The 19,040-nt window shown below is 51.3% G+C and overlaps 1 protein-coding gene across 7 annotated transcripts in view; it reads right to left on the bottom strand.

Moving 5' to 3' along the window:
* Positions 1 to 404: 404 nt before the first annotated feature.
* Positions 405 to 19,040, bottom strand: part of ITSN1 (intersectin 1) — a 106,401-nt gene continuing 87,765 nt past the window's right edge. For 5 of the 7 annotated variants that reach the window (XM_085587476.1, XM_085587463.1, XM_085587493.1 and 2 more), the window contains 11 exons: positions 14,309 to 14,430; positions 12,158 to 12,264; positions 11,090 to 11,273; positions 9,930 to 10,028; positions 8,976 to 9,143; positions 6,120 to 6,392; positions 5,539 to 5,660; positions 4,381 to 4,463; positions 4,198 to 4,281; positions 3,580 to 3,753; positions 405 to 2,572 (listed from right to left, as the gene is read on the bottom strand). In XM_085587476.1, the coding sequence (XP_085443602.1) occupies positions 2,424 to 2,572; positions 3,580 to 3,753; positions 4,198 to 4,281; positions 4,381 to 4,463; positions 5,539 to 5,660; positions 6,120 to 6,392; positions 8,976 to 9,143; positions 9,930 to 10,028; positions 11,090 to 11,273; positions 12,158 to 12,264; positions 14,309 to 14,430 (1,565 nt within the window). In that variant the 3' untranslated portion in view covers positions 405 to 2,423. The remainder of the gene's footprint in view (positions 2,573 to 3,579; positions 3,754 to 4,197; positions 4,282 to 4,380; positions 4,464 to 5,538; positions 5,661 to 6,119; positions 6,393 to 8,975; positions 9,144 to 9,929; positions 10,029 to 11,089; positions 11,274 to 12,157; positions 12,265 to 14,308; positions 14,431 to 19,040) is intronic. The other 2 variants (XM_021538736.4, XM_085587503.1) reach the window with 2 other exon arrangements.

The raw sequence follows: 19,040 nt of genomic DNA, 5'->3' as shown, positions 1-19,040 counted from the left end.
TACAGGCTGCTACAGCACTTCCCTGGCAGTGCCCAAGGTTGGATGGGGCTTGGAGCAGCCTGGCACAGTGGGAGGTGTCCCTGCCATAGCAGGGGTGGCACTGGGTGGGATTTAGGTCCCTTCCAAGCCAAACCTGTCTGGGATTCTCTGATGTCCATGACACAGGTTGCAATCTGAGCGGGGCCCCTGAGTGAAGGGTCCCCCACTTCCAGCACCTCCAAAACCATGCCCAAGGTTTCTGCATTCCAGCCACGAGACTTTTTTGTCCTGTTGGCCAGTTCAGCTGTCTCTGGAGTTGATGCTGGTGAAATGACACTATTAACAAACAAAGTGATGCTACTTGTGAAACACTGAAGTGACTGTTCACCCTGTTGGCAGCACTGAGTAAAATTAGGACAGCAGTAAAAGGTTAGACAATGACATTTAATGGTACTCCAGTAATAGATTTTATCACTTTTTTTATCCTACCACAACAATGTGTATTTTCATATACATTATATTTAATAAAATGTATTGATATGCAATTAGGAAAGCATGGGTTTAGTACTATTTACATATTTTAATTGAAACAATTTTCTTAACAACATTGAAAAATAGAAACTTAAAGTTCTCTTGATCGTGTTTTCAGCCAGTTAGTGGTAAACAAATGCATGCCTAGGAAGTCACACTCCCTCTAAAACGTGGTCAGTTGAAAGTTTCTAACTAAAGTGTGTATCTCTGTTTTGTTTCAAAAAATACATAAGTATGTCTGTCATTTCTGATACAAAATTCTACACTATCTTCAATAAATAAATAATAAAGCGATTCTGAAAAGTATGAAATGTAAACTTTGTTGTCCCTCCAACATACATTTTTTTTCCTTCCCATTGCTTGAAACATTACAGTGGTCTTTTAGGAAATTATAATACACAGACACTTCCCAGCACAGTTTACACTTATTACCATACTGATCTACCTACCTGTTATGGATATATCCTAATTTCCTAATGGAAACCAATAAGACTTGGAGTGCTAGAGAACACCGCCGACACAGGAGAGGTGGGAACCAGTACTGAAAGGACATGCAAGGAACACCAAAACCTAACAACAGCTCCACGAGAACGTTCACATGCGAATGACACGGGCTGGCACCTCCCATCCGGAATGAAGTCCTTACAAAAATACCAGTGGATGCATGGCAGGGCATGGACGAAAGGAATCCAAGCAGAACAAAGAGGAATTTGACTCTCAGGGATCTTTTGTCCCCCCCCACCCCGAGTCCGGACTCGGCAGGGCCTCACACGTGTGCCTGAGGGAGAGCAGACGTGGAGCCCACCTGGAGCCAGAGCTTTGCCAAACAGGGACTGGGCCTGGACTTATCCATGGAGTGAAAGGGATGCAGAGCCCTGGCACTGCCCCGATGGCTTTGGGTTCCTACTCGGCAGCACCAGCAGGAGCTCTGTGGTGACATCCAGCTCCCCGTGGGAGCGGCAGGACGGGGCTGAGGCTGTGGCAGTGCCCTGTGCCCGGCTCACACAGGGCAGCTCAGCTCAGCTCCACACCTGGGCACCGACACCGCTGTGCACGCCAGGCCCTGCAGGCTGGAGCTCCGCTTCCTGAGCTGCAGCCACGATTGTTTCCTCTTCCCCACGGCGGGTGACGCTCCGCCTGGGAGCGGCAGCCGTGAAGGAGCACCTGGGAGGTACACACGACACCCAGCAGGGCTCTGTGCCTCACCCTTGCCTTCCTGCCCCAGCACTTACAGCCCTGGGGACAGCAGCAACCTCCAAAGGGACCGAGGGCTGGACTCTTCTGGAGTGCAATTCATCTCTGTGCAGAAGGCCTGGACAGCTTTTATCTTTAGGGGCGACACGAGTCATGAAGTGGTATGATAATAGAATCTTCTCTGTTTATAGATATAGACTATTTATTTTCTAAGTCTTTTCAGTACCATCATGAAGATCTTCAAAGATCTTCTTGCTGCAAAACTGCTCCTTCCATTCACTCACATTTACACACCACTCTGCTAGGCAATAGGCACAGAACTCCTGAAGGGGAAAACCCTCAGAAAGCCTCCAAACACACCCACACCGCCTCCTCCACGGGAACCACCGAGCAGGGCAGCTGGAGCAAGCACAGCCACCCATGTGTTTTGCCAGCCATCCCCACTGCAGCACAAGGAACAACAGGGTTGTTTCACCAGCCCAGGAAACCAACGCCAGGTTCCACACAGAGAGATTGAGGGAGATCTCCTCACTAAATTGGGACTCATGTGTTCAGTGAGAATTATCAAGGCACAAAGATGCTCCTGTTTGCTTTGATAACCCTCTGACGTGTGAAGGGCGAGCAGTAGTTTCATGCCACACCAGCAAGGACTCGGTGACACTTCTGCAGACGCCTCCTGCAGTGAACTCTGGCTGAATTCTGACACGGGCCCCTCTCTCCTAAGGCTCATCAAACAGCTGCAGGTCCAGGCGCACCACGATCTCCCCCGTGGGGACTTCGTGCAGAAGGAGACACTTCGTAACTGGTCCCTTGGAGCCCTGATCCTTCTTGATGTCTGCCACACGGATCTCTGTCCTGCCCAAAAAGTCTGGAATGCAGAAACACAGCGTGCTCAGGACAGGGAAACCAGAGCCTGCAGAAGGACCTGAACTTCCACCCACACACAACAAAAGAGAAAACGAGCCTTCGGTCCAACTTTAGTTATGCACTTGAAGAGGGCCAAAGGCTGCCAAGCTGCAAAGAAGGGCATTTAGCCAGACCATGTTAAACAGTAGCAGCATTAAAACTAAATTGGCCCATGAGTGGAAAAACCCACTATGCAATTCACAGCTGCCTTGCTTCAGGGACTTCTTGATTTTATGGCATGTTAGCAGAAGGCCAAAGTCCTCAGTTGAACCTGAGAGTGAACCTGCTGGAGATGACAGAGCCAAGCAGGTCATCAGCCCAGCAACGAGGTCAATGAGCCAGTACTAGTCCTGTCCAAACACTGCCTGAGAGATTGTGACTCCAAAATACACCCTGTGATCCTCCACAAGTTCATCCCAGGTCATGAAATAAGAATGAGAGAGGATGTGGAATCCCCACCCCTGCAAGTGTTGAAGGCCACTCTGGCTGGGGCTTGGAGCAGTGTGGGATAGTGGAAGGTGTCCCTGCCCATGGAAGGAGCTGGAACTGGATAATCTTTAAGGTCCTTTCCAAGCCAAACTGTTCCATGACTCTACTGGGTTGGGAATCCTGGGCTCGTTTTTGCTACTGTTACTGTGTATAAGAGGAGCTCAAAGACATTTCTCTTCCTCCTGCCTGAACCCCTCTGTGTGCAAGCAGCATCCAGAGCTTTCTGGACTCTTAGAATCACAAGTCACATTTTAGTTGTTGTCAACTGCACAAGAAAAGGAACTCTCAAAACCCAGAGGGAGCTGCAGCCTTTTTGTGCCGATACTGGGTGGAGCAAGGTTGACTCCTAAATATGCAAAGAAAGTCAAATCTGGGGTATCTTTAAAGATCATCTCCCAGCCCAGCCCGTTCCCTCTGATTTCCCTTCGCAGGAATGCTGCTCCTCAAAAAAGAGCTTGGCAGGGGCAGCCCCGTACGCACCGTCCGGGGAGAACTGGTCCCGCTCGAACACCGTGATGCACAGCACGTCCTGCTCCAGGTCCTTGATGAAGAACTGGCAGTTGGAATTCCACTTGGGATTGAGGGTGTCCTGGATGGTCTTGGTGATGTGGCACTGGGAGCCCATGGTCACCTCGCAGTAGGGGTTGCTCTTGCCTGGGAAGATGGGAACAAACAGAAACGAGTGGGGCTTTTTTAGCTGCGTGCTCCTGCTCCCGGAGCTTCCTTCTGCTCCAACAGCCAGCTGGGCTGGGAAAGGCTTTGGATCCACCAGGCCTCTGGCCCCATCCAGGCTCTGGCCCCATCCCAGGCTCTGTAATGGGCTACATTAACATTGCAGTGAATAAATACTCTGCTGGGTGCTGAGCACCCTCCACTCTTCCCTTCAGGACTTCATGGCTTGTGTGGTGGAAACAGAGCCAGTCTGAAACAAAGCCTCACGCAGGACAACTGCAGGACCACGGCTCAGCTGCACAAAGTCACCCCTGCCTGTTTCACCTTCATTAAACCCAAAATCATGTCTGGGACAGAACCCCTGCACAGCTAGGCTGGCAAATGGGAATGTCCTGTGGATGGAGCAGAGAAAGCCAAGGCACTCACCATGGGACCTGCAGGGTTTCAGCTCAATGCCTTCAACAACATTCACCATCAGCCTCCCGATGCCTGTTGCTCTCTGAGATCGAACTGTGGTGGAACAGAAGAGCAGAGAGAAATGTCACCAATGGCTTTTCCTGCCCAGGGACTTTTCCACGGAAGATGAGACCCCCACATCCTATGCTGTACCTAAGTAAGCCTTTTCCCTCTTCTTCTTTTCAGTCTCTATGTAAAGTTCTGAGGCAGCTTTGATCTTCTGAACCCAGGCAGTCCTTCAGAAGGAAAGGAGAAAAAAAAAAAAGTTGCAAAATGCCATTTCTGTTTTTCCTTGCTGGAGCACAGCAGGCAAAACTAAAGCTGTCCCTCCTTCCCAGCCAAGGCTCTGGCCCCATCCCAGGCTCTGCCATGCCACAGATGTCTGCCTGGAAGGGATCGTATTGGAATTTCAGCACCTGTAGAATGTAACCACCCCAAGGCAGCAAACCCCAGCACACAGAGAAAGCTCAAGAGAGCCACGAGCAGGAGATGCTTGGTGAGAAAACAAAAGAGGTTTCTAAAGAAGAGGTTTGTTTTCATCCAGCCCCTTGTTTTCCTGAAATAAACTGATTTCTTGGAGCCAGGAGGTACAAGACACTGCTGCTGCTGAGGTGGTCACTGTCCCTGAGATTGGTGCCTGAAATTTCCTACCCAATTCTTCTGACTCCCAGGACTTTAAAAGCATAACCTGGGGAGTCCATGTGTGGTGAATGGGCCCTTCTGGGAAACCATTTCATGCTGAAGAATCACAGAACATCCTGAATTGGATGGGACCCACATGGATCACTGAGTCCACCCCAACAGCTTGTGCCTGAAGGAGGCTGAGGGGGAAGGCTGACAGAGAAAAAGGGTGGCAGTGGGGCTACTAAGTGACCTCAGGGGTTAGAAGAACTGCTGTGACATACAAGGGAGTCTGAGTCAAGGAAACATGGGAGAGTCTGGAGGCTGTGCATCAGTTTTGGAATGCCAGATGAAGAGATGCTGCTCCACAGTTTGGGTTGGGAGGCATCCTAAAGGGCAGAGACACCTGCCACCACCCCAGGTAACAGCAGAAGATAGAATTGCATCTTTTGGCTTCTTCATAAAATGTGAAATGCAGCCTAAACATCCACCCTCAGCCATTTCATCACCAGTCTAGCTGGAATTCAGAAAACGTCATTATTTCTTCCTTCTTTTCAGATCACCATATTCTCAAGAATGAATTTTCCAGTCTTGGAAAATAACCAGCTTGGAAGTGCTCTGCAAGTTTCTATCACAACCATTCCCATCCTACATTTACCAGACTGTTTGAAGGCCCACGAAGGCACTTACCTTTCATTAATGCTTTCGGCCCGGAGTGTGTAGACTCTGTCAATGTGGGAGATGTGGAAGATGGGCTCGTCTCCAGAAGGGTCTGTGGGTAATTTTACCAGTACCTCATTTAGGAAAATGGGCTGTAAAACATCAGCAGAGCTGGAGTTGTACTGCAGAGTTTGCACGGGGGCATTCAGCACACATCAGCTCACAGCAGGCTTCATTCCATGCCCCAAGTATCTCCCCCCTTCTGCCTCCTATATTTCTGCAGAAAATTTTAAAAGCTGACAAAGACAGAGGTGGCTGTATAGCCTGGGGACATTCCTGGAGACAGCCAAGCACAGCAGAGTTTCCTCCCCCAGAGAGCAGCGAACGCCGCTCTCCCTCCGCTCCCTCAAACACAAGAGCCCTCATGGAAGAGTTTTATTCAAGCAAAACCTCAAAAGCATCTTTTCTTATCTCACTAGAGCACACAGCCACCCTTCCTGCCATCAGCCCCTGAACCCCAAGTTTTCAAACTCTTCTCTAGGAAGGCTCTTGCCCACAGCCCCAGAATGGAGCTCCTGAGCTCCCCAACCCCGTGTCAGAGCAGCACTTACAGTTTTGTACATTTTGTATTGCAGGTTGGACTTGGGGCTGAAGACCTTGTCTGTGCCAGAAGAGCCAAGAGGTTTTATGATCTGAGTGAGGAGGAGGAAGTCGTTGAAGAGAAAGCCATACAGCTCCTTGTTACTCTTGGCTTTATAGAGCTTCCCACTGTGCAGGAACTTGCGTGGTCCCAAGCAGTTTGTAACTGAATTAAAAACGAGTTGCTGCGAAAAGTAGAAGAAGAACAACAACGCACTGTATAAAGTGAAACAATCGGGGCTGCCCTGCAAGAGACCAAATACAGTTTTGAGTCCTGGTTCCAGTCCGTGTCACGGCGGTGACGAGCCATGCCTCGAGCACGACAAGCGGCGCAGGTCACGGGAGCCCCCAGAGGGTCCCCTGGAGGTCACAGGGCTGGGCAGGCAGGGAAAGCCAAAAGCATCTGTGCCCCCGGCCACGCACGCCACCTCCAGGGGTGGCACCGAGCCAGGGCACCTGTCCTGGGTGAGCAGCAGCTCTGCCAACGGCCTCTCACAGGCTGAGCTTCCCCAAGGGCTGCATTCTGAACTGGGTTTGGACTTCACCCCTTAAAACACCCCACAGGATTCCAGATGGTCACAACACCCGAGCTAGAGCTGCTCGCCACTGGGACCGGTGCAATCCCAGACTCAGCCAGGCCTGGTTAGGGATCGGCAGAGTCTCGCCCTTGCCTGCAGTGCCATTTTCAGGTTTAGTTTCACCAGGGTTTGGCACAGCTCTCCCCACCCAGGGCAGCTGGCTCTGGAGGGGCTCCTCTGGCAGGCTGGAAAGGCCTTGGACAGAAAACAGGGAGAGGCTGGGCTGTTCCCTGCCATGGCTGGGGCTGCTGCTGGTGCAGCAAGCACCCCAGGCTCTGTCAGGGTGTGGAGCTGCTGTTCTGGGGCCAGGCACCACCTTCAGAAGATAAAAGCAGCCACTCTCCTGCTGGCAGGCAGCTGGATGTGCTGACATTGTCACACCCGTCCTTCTCCGGAACAGTCAGTCTTCCTCAGGTGAAATGCAATTTTTCTACTTTATGAACCAACAAGTGCTCATTATTTTTTTACCTTCTAGAATGAAGGTAAAAATGAATGAAAATCAAGTTGTGATCTGTCTGCCTCTGTTACCTCCACCAACAAGAGGAAGGCCATCAGAATATCTTCCCTCCTTTTGCAGGACATACAAACAGAATATTTCTAGAAACTTATCACGCACCCATAAAAAATAACATTGCATGGGAGGCAGGGGTCCTCTCTGTAAAGTCTCCAGAGATTTGATCAGTATTCTTGAGCTTTCGAGTGTATACAAAGCTTTATCACAGAAAATATTTCTAAAGACTTGGTTTTTGAGGCACTCCATAGAGGTCAGGTGCAGTTTGGAGCGGGATACAGCAGTCCCATAGCCACTGCTCCAGGAAGAACTGGGGAACTGGGAAGTGGTGGGTGCCAATGGACTGCTCTGGAGGCAGGCAGCAGAGCAGGGCTCAGCCCGAGGGGCAGAGCACGAGCAGCAGCCAGGAGGGCGTGCAGGAGGCCAGGTGGAGCCAGGGGATGGGGATGGGATGGGATGGGATGGGATGGGATGGGATGGGGATGGGATGGGATGGGATGGGATGGGGATGGGGATGGGGATGGGATGGGGATGGGATGGGGATGGGGATGGGATGGGGATGGGGATGAGGATGGGAATGGGGATGGGGACGGGGATGGGGACGGGAATGGGGATGGGATGGGGATGGGGATGGGATGGGGATGGGGATGGGGATGTGGATGGGGATGGGATAGGGATGGGGATGGGATGGGATGGGATGGGGACGGGGATGGGGATGGGGATGGGATGGGATGGGATGGGATGGGGATGGGGATGGGATGGGATGGGATGGGATGGGATGGGATGGGATGGGATGGGATGGGGATGGGGATGGGATGGGATGGGATGGGATGGGGACGGGGATGGGGATGGGGATGGGATGGGATGGGATGGGGATGGGGATGGGATGGGGATGGGGATGGGATGGGGATGGGGATGGGATGGGGATGGGGATGGGATGGGATGGGATGGGATGGGATGGGATGGGATGGGATGGGATGGGGATGGGATGGGGACGGGGATGGGATGGGATGGGGATGGAGATGGGATGGGGATGGGGATGGGGATGGGGATGGGATGGGGATGGGGATGGGATGGGGATGGGGATGGGGATGGGATGGGGATGGGATGGGATGGGATGGGGATGGGGATGGGGATGGGGATGGGGACGGGGACGGGGATGGGATGGGGATGGGATGGGATGGGATGGGATGGGATGGGATGGGATGGGATGGGATGGGATGGGATGGGGCTGGGGATGGGATGGGATGGGATGGGATGGGATGGGATGGGATGGGATGGGATGGGATGGGATGGGATGGGATGGGATGGGATGGGGATGGGGATGGGATGGGGATGGGGATGGGGATGGGATGGGGATGGGATGGGATGGGATGGGGATGGGGATGGGGATGGGGATGGGGACGGGGACGGGGATGGGATGGGGATGGGATGGGATGGGATGGGATGGGATGGGATGGGATGGGATGGGGATGGGGATGGGGATGGGGATGGGGATGGGGATGGGATGGGATGGGATGGGATGGGATGGGGATGGGATGGGGGTGGGATGGGATGGGATGGGATGGGATGGGGATGGGATGGGATGGGATGGGGATGGGATGGGGATGGGGATGGGGATGGGGATGGGGATGGGGATGGGATGGGGATGGGATGGGATGGGGATGGGGATGGGGATGGGGATGGGGACGGGGACGGGGGCTGCTCCGTGTCCCCAGCCCCCTGGCAGCCCCGGTTACCTCGGAGAGGCCCTCGCACTGCACGTGGGCCTGGATCCACTCCAGCCTGTCCGAGTTCTCCTTCTCGCGCACGCCCTCGTTCACCTGTGAGCACAGCTCCTCCGCCTTCTCCAGGGCGTGCTTCAGGTGGCTGTGGTCAGGGTGGTTCTCGGGGGTGTTCTCTATGATCTGCACAAAGCAAAGGCAGCCTCAGGCTCCTGGCACCACGGCTCAGCTGCACTCGCCCTGCCAGCCCCACACGGCCATCCCAGTGCCAGCAGAGCCAGCCCCACGGTCATTTTCCTCCTTGGCAGACGTGAGAAATGGGACACAAACACTGTGTGGGAACAGCTGGATTGCAGGCCTGCCTGCACAGCCTTTGCACCAGGACACTGCTGGCTCCTCTGACAGAGGCACACACATTGCAGCCAAACACAGAATTGCAGCTACGACTGCTGAAGGAATCCCTTCAACACCAACATCCAATTCATCATTCCCTGTGAAAGCCTCGGGCCATGTTCCACGGTGTTATTTGGGATGGGAAGTGTTAAGAAACAAGTGGAACTTAGGAAAGGGCTGTAAATCCTCCAGCACCATCAGCACAGGGAACCTGCAGCAATCCAGGCTCAGCCTGTGGGGAGGGAATGGCACTGAGAGAAAAGGCAAATATGAGCCAAAGGTTGTCTTGTTGCTCCTATTATCTGAATTTTAAATTTTCACTCGGCATTCGCTGCCTTCTGATTCTTTGGGTGCAAGCTTCATCTCTGTTTCAAATGGAAATATTGAACAATTTTGCCAAAGCCCAGGGAATGATCCCATTTTCTGTACTGGAATCGAGTATTAAAGGACATCCCACATTCCCCAGCACATCAGAAGCCTCACAGTGACAAAGCCTGACACAAATAAGGAAACAACCCTTTAATTAAGGTGTAAGCAAAGCAGCACCAAACCCACCATGTGTGCAAAGGAACGTACATTTTTAATTATTAGTGGGTATCTGGTTACCCGTTGCATAGGCTTTAGTAGAAAACTTGATAGTGGCATTCCTTTACAGCGAGGATCCATTGCTAACCTCTGAAACATTAGAGAGGTAAAATCTGGTTAGTCAGATGGTTTAAACCCCAAAAAATGAGCTCCTCCAAGAAAGGAAAAGGGAAGGCAATAAATGAGCACCAATCCTCAGCTGAATCTGCTCTGAGGTCACAACATCAGCAGAACTCCTGGTGGGTTTTTACACTTCTTCACCTGCCTTGTCTGGACAAGAACCCCAGGATCACCAAGGCTGGAGGAGCCCTTCAGGATCACCCAGTGCCACCCAGCATCACCCAAACCCTGTCCCCAAGGCCACATCCAGACTCCTCTGCGACAATTCCAGTGACTCCAAACCTCCCTGGGCAGCTCATCCCATGGCCTGACCACTCTGTGACGGAAAAAGGTGTTTCCAATCTCCAACCTGAACCTCCCCTGGTGCCATTTGAGGCCATTTCCTCTCCTTTCCCTCAGGACACGGCAGCAGAGCCCGACCCCCCGGCTGTCCCCTCCTGGCAGGAGCTGTGAGAGCCACAAGGTCCCCCTGAGCCTCCTTTGCTCCAGCTCAGCCCCTTCCCAGCCCCCTCAGGAACTCTCCATTCCCTTCCCAGCTCCCTCAGGAACTCTCCATTCCCTTCCCAGCTCCCTCAGGAACTCTCCATTCCCTTCCCAGCTCCCTCAGGAACTCTCCAGCCCCTTCCCAGCTCCCTCAGGAACTCTCCAGCCCCTTCCCAGCTCCCTCAGGGATCCTCCAGCCCCTTCCCAGCTCCCTCAGGAACTCTCCATTCCCTTCCCAGCTCCCTCAGGAACTCTCCAGCCCCTTCCCAGCTCCCTCAGGAACTCTCCAGCCCCTTCCCAGCTCCCTCAGGAACTCTCCATTCCCTTCCCAGCTCCCTCAGGAACTCTCCAGCCCCTTCCCAGCTCCCTCAGGAACTCTCCAGCCCCTTCCCAGCTCTGTTCCTTGCCCTGGACACGCTCCAGCCCCTCAAGGTCCTTGTCCAAGTGGGTGGCCCAGAAGAGGACACAGCCCTCGAGGCGGGGCCTCCTTTGCTCAGCAGCTCAGCCAGGTGATGCACAGAATTCCCAGGGGCTGCTGCTTCCCCTACCTTGACAAACTCCTTGAACTCGGGCACTTCATCCGTCTTCTGCTGGATGAGGGCGGCCCCGTTGAGCTGGCAGCTGCAGAACCTGATGTAGGGCTGCATGTGGGGCAGCTGGGCTGTCAGGATGTCCCCGATCATCTTCACCGGCATCTTCTCCCCGGACATCTTCTTCCTCACGCGCAGGGCCCTGAGCAGGGGCAGGGCACGGGGTTGGACAAAGAGCCACTCCTCAGTTATGGAATAAAGGGGTGGGTTCTTATTCATTTTGGAAACCCAGAGAGCCAGAAATACATCAGCCACAAGATTACAAGGATACAAGAAATAACCCAGGCTGCACCCCCGGCCAACACCTTTCCCTCTCCTGGTCATCCAGCTGCTGCTTGACTTCAATGCAATGCCAGATCACAGGTGACAGAAAGAGGAGGGTAATTTCCTTTTCTGTTAGTTTAGAGAGTTAATGAAGTGTGAATGAGGCAGGGAAAACCCCCATCACTTAAAAGTTTTTAGCCTGGTTTCCTAAGGAAAAACCTTAGACCTTCATTGTCACTTGTCCTGTCACCACCACAACTTTTCACCCTGTGGGCCATTTTCAAATACATTTTACAAGAACAAAGAGATTACAAAGCTGTAAAATGCCTGTAGGTTCAGTGAAAATTAGCAGCTCAGTAGGGAAAGAAAAGAACTTTATGAATGCTTTTGCTTCTCAAGGTGCAGGTTTAACTGTGCCCTCACTGAGTTTCCCTGGCAGTGATTTGGGGCAGCAGCACCTGGAGCCTTTGGAGAGGGGTGCTCTGGCACAAACCCTTTGGAACCAGGCAGGGCAAGCCCTGGGGAGAGAAGGATTTGCCTTCTGCAGCACTGCAACAAAGTGAGTGCAAATGGCAGAGAACTGCTGGGTTCTTCTCAAGAGCTCACAGCAAACACTGCCCCCAGTTTGCTTTTACCCCCATGGAGAAACCCTTCTGGTGAGGATTTGTGTAAGTGGCAAATGTTTTCATGCAGATAAAAGGAGAAGCAGGGGGAGAGGCCAGGGTTCTGCTTTTGTGAAGACGGGGGGAAAAACCAACTTACTTCAGTAGTTTTATATTGCACATAATCAGCTCCTTCCAATTCACAAAAATCATGGCAACTTCTTTTTCTGTGACCAGCTCAGACTCCATCAGTGGTTTCTGGAAGATCTGGGGAGTCAGAAGAGGCCATTTAGAGTGCACAGGGTAAGTACAGACAGACCCAGCACGCTCCCAGACATCCATGGTGGTCCCTGGGATGGCTGTAACTAAGGAGACCCTCAGGTATGAGGGGCTTTAACAGGGAATACTCTGAATTTGTAGGGGTGGTGGTGTTAATTCTGAGCTGGATAATCTCTTTGAGACCTGGAAATTTTAGCAGAGCTCTCCTGCAAAACATCCCAGCATTCCTTTGATAATGCAACTGAAAATAGGTTTTACTTTGGACTCTTCAATGGAAGACCTGATTTCTCTGAGAGTCCCAAGTTTTGCATATCTTGAACTCTTTTTCAAAAAAGAACTTTGCTTCTCTGTCACGATAATTGTCCATAGTTGTCTGTACTAATTCCTTTTTTTCCTACCTCTAAAGCCAATCACAGGAAGTGATAACTGAAGCCCACTGCTGTTACCACTCAGTACCACTAACCCCTCAGAGCACAGGGAATGTGCTTCATTCCAGAACATTTGTTTAAGCTTCACAGCTTGCACGTGGGAAATTAACACTGAGAGCTGGGAGCAAAAGGACTTTGCTAAAATGACACTTCAAACACCAGCATTTTGGTGCTGGTAGCACAGGGGATTGCCATGGTTTGCACCCACCCACAGCTGCATCTGTATCTGTACCTGTACTTGTACCTGTATCTATCTGTACCTGTACTTGTACCTGTATCTATCTGTACCTATCTCTATCTCTCTCTATCTGTATCTATCTCTGTCTCTATCTCTACTCAATTTCCATCTCTATCTCTATCTCTATCTCTATCTCTATCTCTATCTCTATCTCTATCTCTATCTCTATCTATCTCTATCTCTATCTCTATCTCTATCTCTATCTCTATCTCTATCTCTATCTCTATCTCTATCTCTATCTCTATCATCTCTATCTCTATCTCTATCTATCTCTATCTCTCTGTCTCTCTCTCTATCTCTACCTATCTCTGTCTCTGTATCTATCAATCATCTCTGTCTCTATTTCTATATCTATCTACCTCTATCTCTATCTCTATCTCTATCTCTATCTCTATCTCTATCTCTATCTCTATCATCTCTATCTCTATCTCTATCTCTATCTATCTCTATCTCTATCTCTATCTCTATCTCTATCTCTATCTCTATCTCTATCTCTATCTCTATCTATCTCTATCTCTATCTCTATCTCTATCTATCTATCTCATCTCTACCTCTATCTCTATCTCTATCTCTATCTCTATCTCTATCTCTATCTCTATCTCTATCATCTCTATCTCTATCTCTATCTATCTCTATCTCTATCTCTATCTCTATCTCTATCTCTATCTCTATCTCTATCTCTATCTCTATCTCTATCATCTCTATCTCTATCTCTATCTATCTCTATCTCTCTGTCTCTCTCTCTATCTCTACCTATCTCTGTCTCTGTATCTATCAATCATCTCTGTCTCTATTTCTATATCTATCTACCTCTATCTCTATCTCTATCTCTATCTCTATCTCTATCTCTATCTCTATCTCTATCTCTATCTATCTCTATCTCTATCTCTATCTCTATCTATCTATCTCATCTCTATCTCTATCGATCTCGATCTCGATCTCTATCTCATCTCTATCTCCATCTCCATCTCCATCTGTCTTTCTTTCTCTATCTGTCTATATCTCTGTCTATATCTCTGTCTCTGTCTCTGTCTCTCTCTCTATCTCATCTCTATCTCTCTCATCTCTCTCTATCTCTCTGTCTCTATGTCTCTACCTCTATCTCTCTCTATCTATCTCTATCTCTATCTCTATCTCTATCTCTATCTCTATCTCTATCTCTATCTCTATCTCTATCTCTATCTCTATCTCTCTCTCTCTCTCTCTCTCTCTCTATCTCTCTCTCTATTTCTATCCCCTCTCATCTCTGTCTCTCTGTCTCTCTCGGGTGGCACAGAGCCCCCATGCCAGCAGTGGAAGCCCACTTTGCTCAGCTCTGCGGCCGCTGCGGCCCGGGGCGAGCGGCGAGGCCGCGGCGCTGCCCCACCTCTGTCACCAGCTGCAGGTCGTTGACGTAGTTCTCCTCGGTGAGGATGAGCTCGTGGATGTAGCCCTGCCTCTTCCTCTCGGTGGGGGTCAGCATGTCCAGCAGGTGCAGGTCTGCACACCCTGCAAAACACAACAGCGCCCGCCCTTCAGCTTCCCGGAGCCACAGAGGCCAGGAGCTCTGCTGCTCTGCTCCGCGCTGCCCACAGGGCACAGCCCCACCGAGCTTCCCTCTGCACCCCACGACCCCCTGTGCACCTTCTGATGGCCCACAGCAAAAGCCATCTCCGTGTGCGAGCTCCTCGCCGGTGGCCAAGCCTAAAGCCTCCCTCGCCCGCGCCTGCCCGTTCCCAACCTCGCCCCGCAGGCCCCCGACCCCTTGGGTTGTGTCACTCCAACCCCAGCTGGAGGGCTGGCCATGAGGAAGGGGGAAAGGACTCCATGTGCTGTGAGGGAAATGCAGAGATATCCCAGAGGGAATTAGGGAAGAGCTGCAGTGACCCCAGTGCTCCAAGGGGCACTTCGGAATGAGCCCTCAGCTGATGGATGCTCGATGCTGAAGGTTCACCTTGGCCCTTCTGCTCACAGAAATCCTGCTCAAGAAGGGCCTGCAGGGCCTCCTCACTTCTTCACACTTCAGTTAAAAACTGCTCCCAAATATTGGAAGGGCTTGAGCCAGGACGTGCAAAGATTCCCAGATTGCACAGATGCCTGGGCCAAGCCAAGGGGTGGATTTTGTTCTCCTTCACATTTAAAAGCACGGGGAAAGGCTGGCACTGAGAGCTCCTCTTCCATCAGTTTTGTCCTTTCGTTGCTGCAAACCTCCCTTGCACTGATCCCCTGCAGGTGGGAGGATTTTTATATCAATTCCACAATCTTGAATTTTCTTTTCTACTCTGAATTGGACAGAACATTTAATTCCATTCTTTCTTCTGTAGGCCATTATTTTTCAGCTGAGCTTAATTAAGTTCTTCTGAGACTCGAACATAGAATGTTTTCTTCCAGTTTTTGCTACTTTTCTGCATAAAATACAATGCATTTCAAAAAGCAAAGTTGATTTCAAACAGGTGGGAAATGTTTTGCTCTAAAAATGATCTATTTCAACTATTTTCACACAACCAAAATTTCCCAGTTGAATTCTTTTTCTCACCCCTCAGAAAATTTAGTACATTCCCCATGGAAACAAACTTTCCTCATGGAAACAGCAGGCCCCAGATAACTTTTTCAGTTCTTTGCATATAAAGTTAATACTTAGGGATTATTTCCTGCATTTTTAGCTTCCTGAATGGAGCTCAGACAATGCCACTGGGAAGGTCCAGGTGTATCACCATTATTCCCATGGAATACCAGCAACATCTGCTTTAACTGATCTGTGCTCCTGAAAGGGGAATGATGGATTCGGCTTTAAAAAAACAAAACAAAACAAAAACAACAAACCAAAACCAAAAACCAAACCCAAACAAAACCAAATGGAACAAACCCAGAAAAGGAGATGCAGACAGTCAAGGTTATTTCCTCTGTGGCTGAAGCTGGGAGGGATCGGGTGGGAAGCAGGGTGAGACACAGGATGTCACAGCCTGCACAAAGTGCAGCTGAAACTCAGCTTGGAATGAAAAGCAGATGTGGAGAAATATCATCTTTATGCCAAAACAATGAATTTTGGCCCCTCCCAAAAGCCATAGGTTTCATCTCTGTTGAATAAATGCCTGATTTCAGAGCAGCTTCTTTGCTAGCAAGTAAACCACAGGTCTAAGAAACAGATCCAGTTCTCCCAGTGCTTCACTGGGAGATAAGCAAGTGTTTAATTCCTTTTCCTTGGGGAAGTCCTCGTTCAAAGGTGTTCAGAATCCTTGGCCTGAAGGTGATTTCCAACCGCCAAGCCCTTGGAGGGAGCACTGACATTTTGAATAATGAACCATTTTAGAGGCTCCCTTGGCAGCCAGCTGGGCTGTGAATGGGCTGCTCTGCCCACAGACAAAAACTCTGCTTTTGGATATGAAATATTTGGGGGAGAGAAGCAGCCAAATCTGAGCAGAACATCCCAAAGAGACTTTCCTGGTAGGGGATTTTCTTTGTGAGGTGCACAAGTACAGGGATTTTTCTTGTCTTTCTATTAAGAACACTGCAGAAGAAGTGGATTCCTTTCCAGGTGGAAATGTCTGGCTCGATCTTCATGGATGCCAAAGAACTTTAGTGAACTGGATTGCACAGATGACAGAATCATGAAGTGGTTTGGGTTTGGACCTCAGAGCCCACCCAGTGCCACCCCTGCCATGGCAGGGACACCTCCCACTGTGCCAGGCTGCTCCAGCCCCAGTGTCCAACCTGGCCTTGGGCACTGCCAGGGATCCAGGGCAGCCCCAGCTGCTCTGGGCAATTCTTTGCTTCAATCCAGTAAAGCCAGGAAAGGATGGGGAAATGACAATAATTAATTTGGTTGTTCTCAGGAGAATGAATCCATGAATTCTGCGATTCTGGCTGGACTTGGAGAACCAGCAGACAAATGTTGGAACTGCAAATCTGTGCCTTGACCTCCCAGCACCACAGTCCCTGCAGATTAAGGGGCACCAGAAATGCAAAAAATAATTCCAAATCTCTTTGTGTAAAGATGTTCTTCCTCTTCCTTACAAAGTCAGCCCTGAAGATCTGTGTCTCCCAAGACAAACATTGAGCCTAAAACAAGATGCTGCTTTTTGGGAAGGGAGGTTCTGCTGTGGAAATCACTGATCCACATCCATGGCCACAGCTGCTGATTCCTTTTCATTTGGAGGGGTTCTCCAAGCAGTGCCACTGCCACATTTCCCTGGAAGCCTCGTGCTGGCGCAGGCTGTAGTGACCAGGTCACAGGAGACAGGAATCTGTCCTGCTAGAGGGAACCAGGAGCAGGCAAAAGTGATGTCACAGCTTTCCTCCAAATCCTTAAGGAGAAGGGAACAGCACACCAGGAGAGCACCCTTCACTCAGGGAAATTATCCACTAATCCCAAATCCCTGGGGCTGACAAAGCCCTCCCAGCCCAGGGAGTCCCAGCTGGGCCCCATGCCCACCTTGTCCCCAGCCCAGAGCACTCAGTGCCACCTCCAGGGGACACCTGCAGGGATGGGCACTGCAAAGCTCCCTGGGCAGCCCCTGCCAGGGCCTGAGCACCCTTTCCATGGGGAAATTGCTGCTGCTGTCCCAGCTGAGCCTGCCCTGGCCCAGCCTGAGGCCGTTCCCTCTCCTCCTGTCCCTGTTCCTGGAGCAGAGCCCGACCCCCCGGCTGTCCCCTCCTGGCAGGAGCTGTGAGAGCCACAGGGTCCCCCTGAGCCTCCTTTGCTCCAGCTCAGCCCCTTCCCAGCTCCCTCAGGAACTCTCCATTCCCTTCCCAGCTCCCTCAGGAACTCTCCAGCCCCTTCCCAGCTCCCTCAGGAACTCTCCATTCCCTTCCCAGCTCCCTCAGGAACTCTCTAGCCCCTTCCCAGCTCCCTCAGGAACTCTCCATTCCCTTCCCAGCTCCCTCAGGAACTCTCCATTCCCTTCCCAGCTCCTCAGGAACTCTCCAGCCCCTTCCCAGCTCCCTCAGGAATTCTCCAGCCCCTTCCCAGCTCCGTTCCCTGCCCTGGACACGCTCCAGCCCCTCCAGGTCTCTCCTGCAGGACCAGAACTGGGCACAGCCCTCGAGAGTCCTCAGCAGTGCTGAGTTAGTTAAATCACAGCATTTCAACATTCAACTTTCTTAGCACAACAATTCCCCTTAAATCTCCTGGGATGGACCCTCCACTGTGAGGCTACCTCAGGCTTTTGGTGAGGACATAGTCTGGGATCAAACAGATCTCTCCATCTGCAATGCCCAACCCCATTTCTCAGCTCTTTCCAACCATTTCAGCAGGTCTGGAATTTCTCAAGCAGAACAATGTGTCCAGTTCCTGTCAGAGCAGAGCACTTCCCTCTGAGGTGCAGGGAAGGAGCTGGAAACAAATCTGGGCAGTCCCTGGCAAAACCTGCAGCCCTATTTAGGGGTGGAATTGCCCTCTCTGGAATGTTCAGAGGAGGTCTGGATGTGACTCTGCTCACTGCTGGTGCTCCAACCTCAAGCATTCCATGAGTCATGGTTCTACCAATCCCTTTCCAGAGGCTGCCTGGGGACACTAAAATCCCACATGTGAAGGCAAGAATGCATCCAAAAATGTAAATCACAGAGTTAAGCAAGCCCTGGAATGGCTCAGAACACATCAGGAACCGAAACCTCACCTCTGGATTGTGAGCCAGGGCCTGTGGGAGCCCCTGGGCACTCAGGGCACAGGAGCAGTCACAGGTCTAAGCAGAAGGGACTGCACAGCCCCACTCCACAGGGAATTCCACAAAGGAAGGTGCTGTGCAGGCACTTCACTTGGAACCAGGAATGTGGGAACCAAATGCAGTATTTCAAATGTTCCAACCTCTTATCAAACATTTTATCATTTTTTCACTCTGGCAGAGGCACAGCTCTGATCTCTGCTCCTGTGACCTGACAGCACCCAGGGAGCAGCTGGGGCTGTGCAGGAGGGATTTAGGGTGGATTTTAGGGAAAGGCTCTTCCCCAGAGGTGCTGGCACTGCCCAGGGAATGGGCACGGCCCCGAGGCTGCCAGAGCTCCAGGAGCCTTTGGCCAGCGCTGCCAGGGATGCCCAGGGTGGGATTTTGGGGGGTCTGGGCAGGGCAGGGTGGCACTGGGGGGTCCCTGGGGGTCCCTACAGCTCAGTTCAAGATCTTTGC

Source organism: Lonchura striata, chromosome 1 (assembly GCF_050655825.1).
Source record: "Lonchura striata isolate lonStrDom1 chromosome 1, ASM5065582v1, whole genome shotgun sequence".
In the NCBI taxonomy this organism is placed as follows: Eukaryota; Metazoa; Chordata; class Aves; order Passeriformes; family Estrildidae; genus Lonchura; species Lonchura striata.
This window is presented reverse-complemented; position numbering and strand designations above follow the sequence as displayed.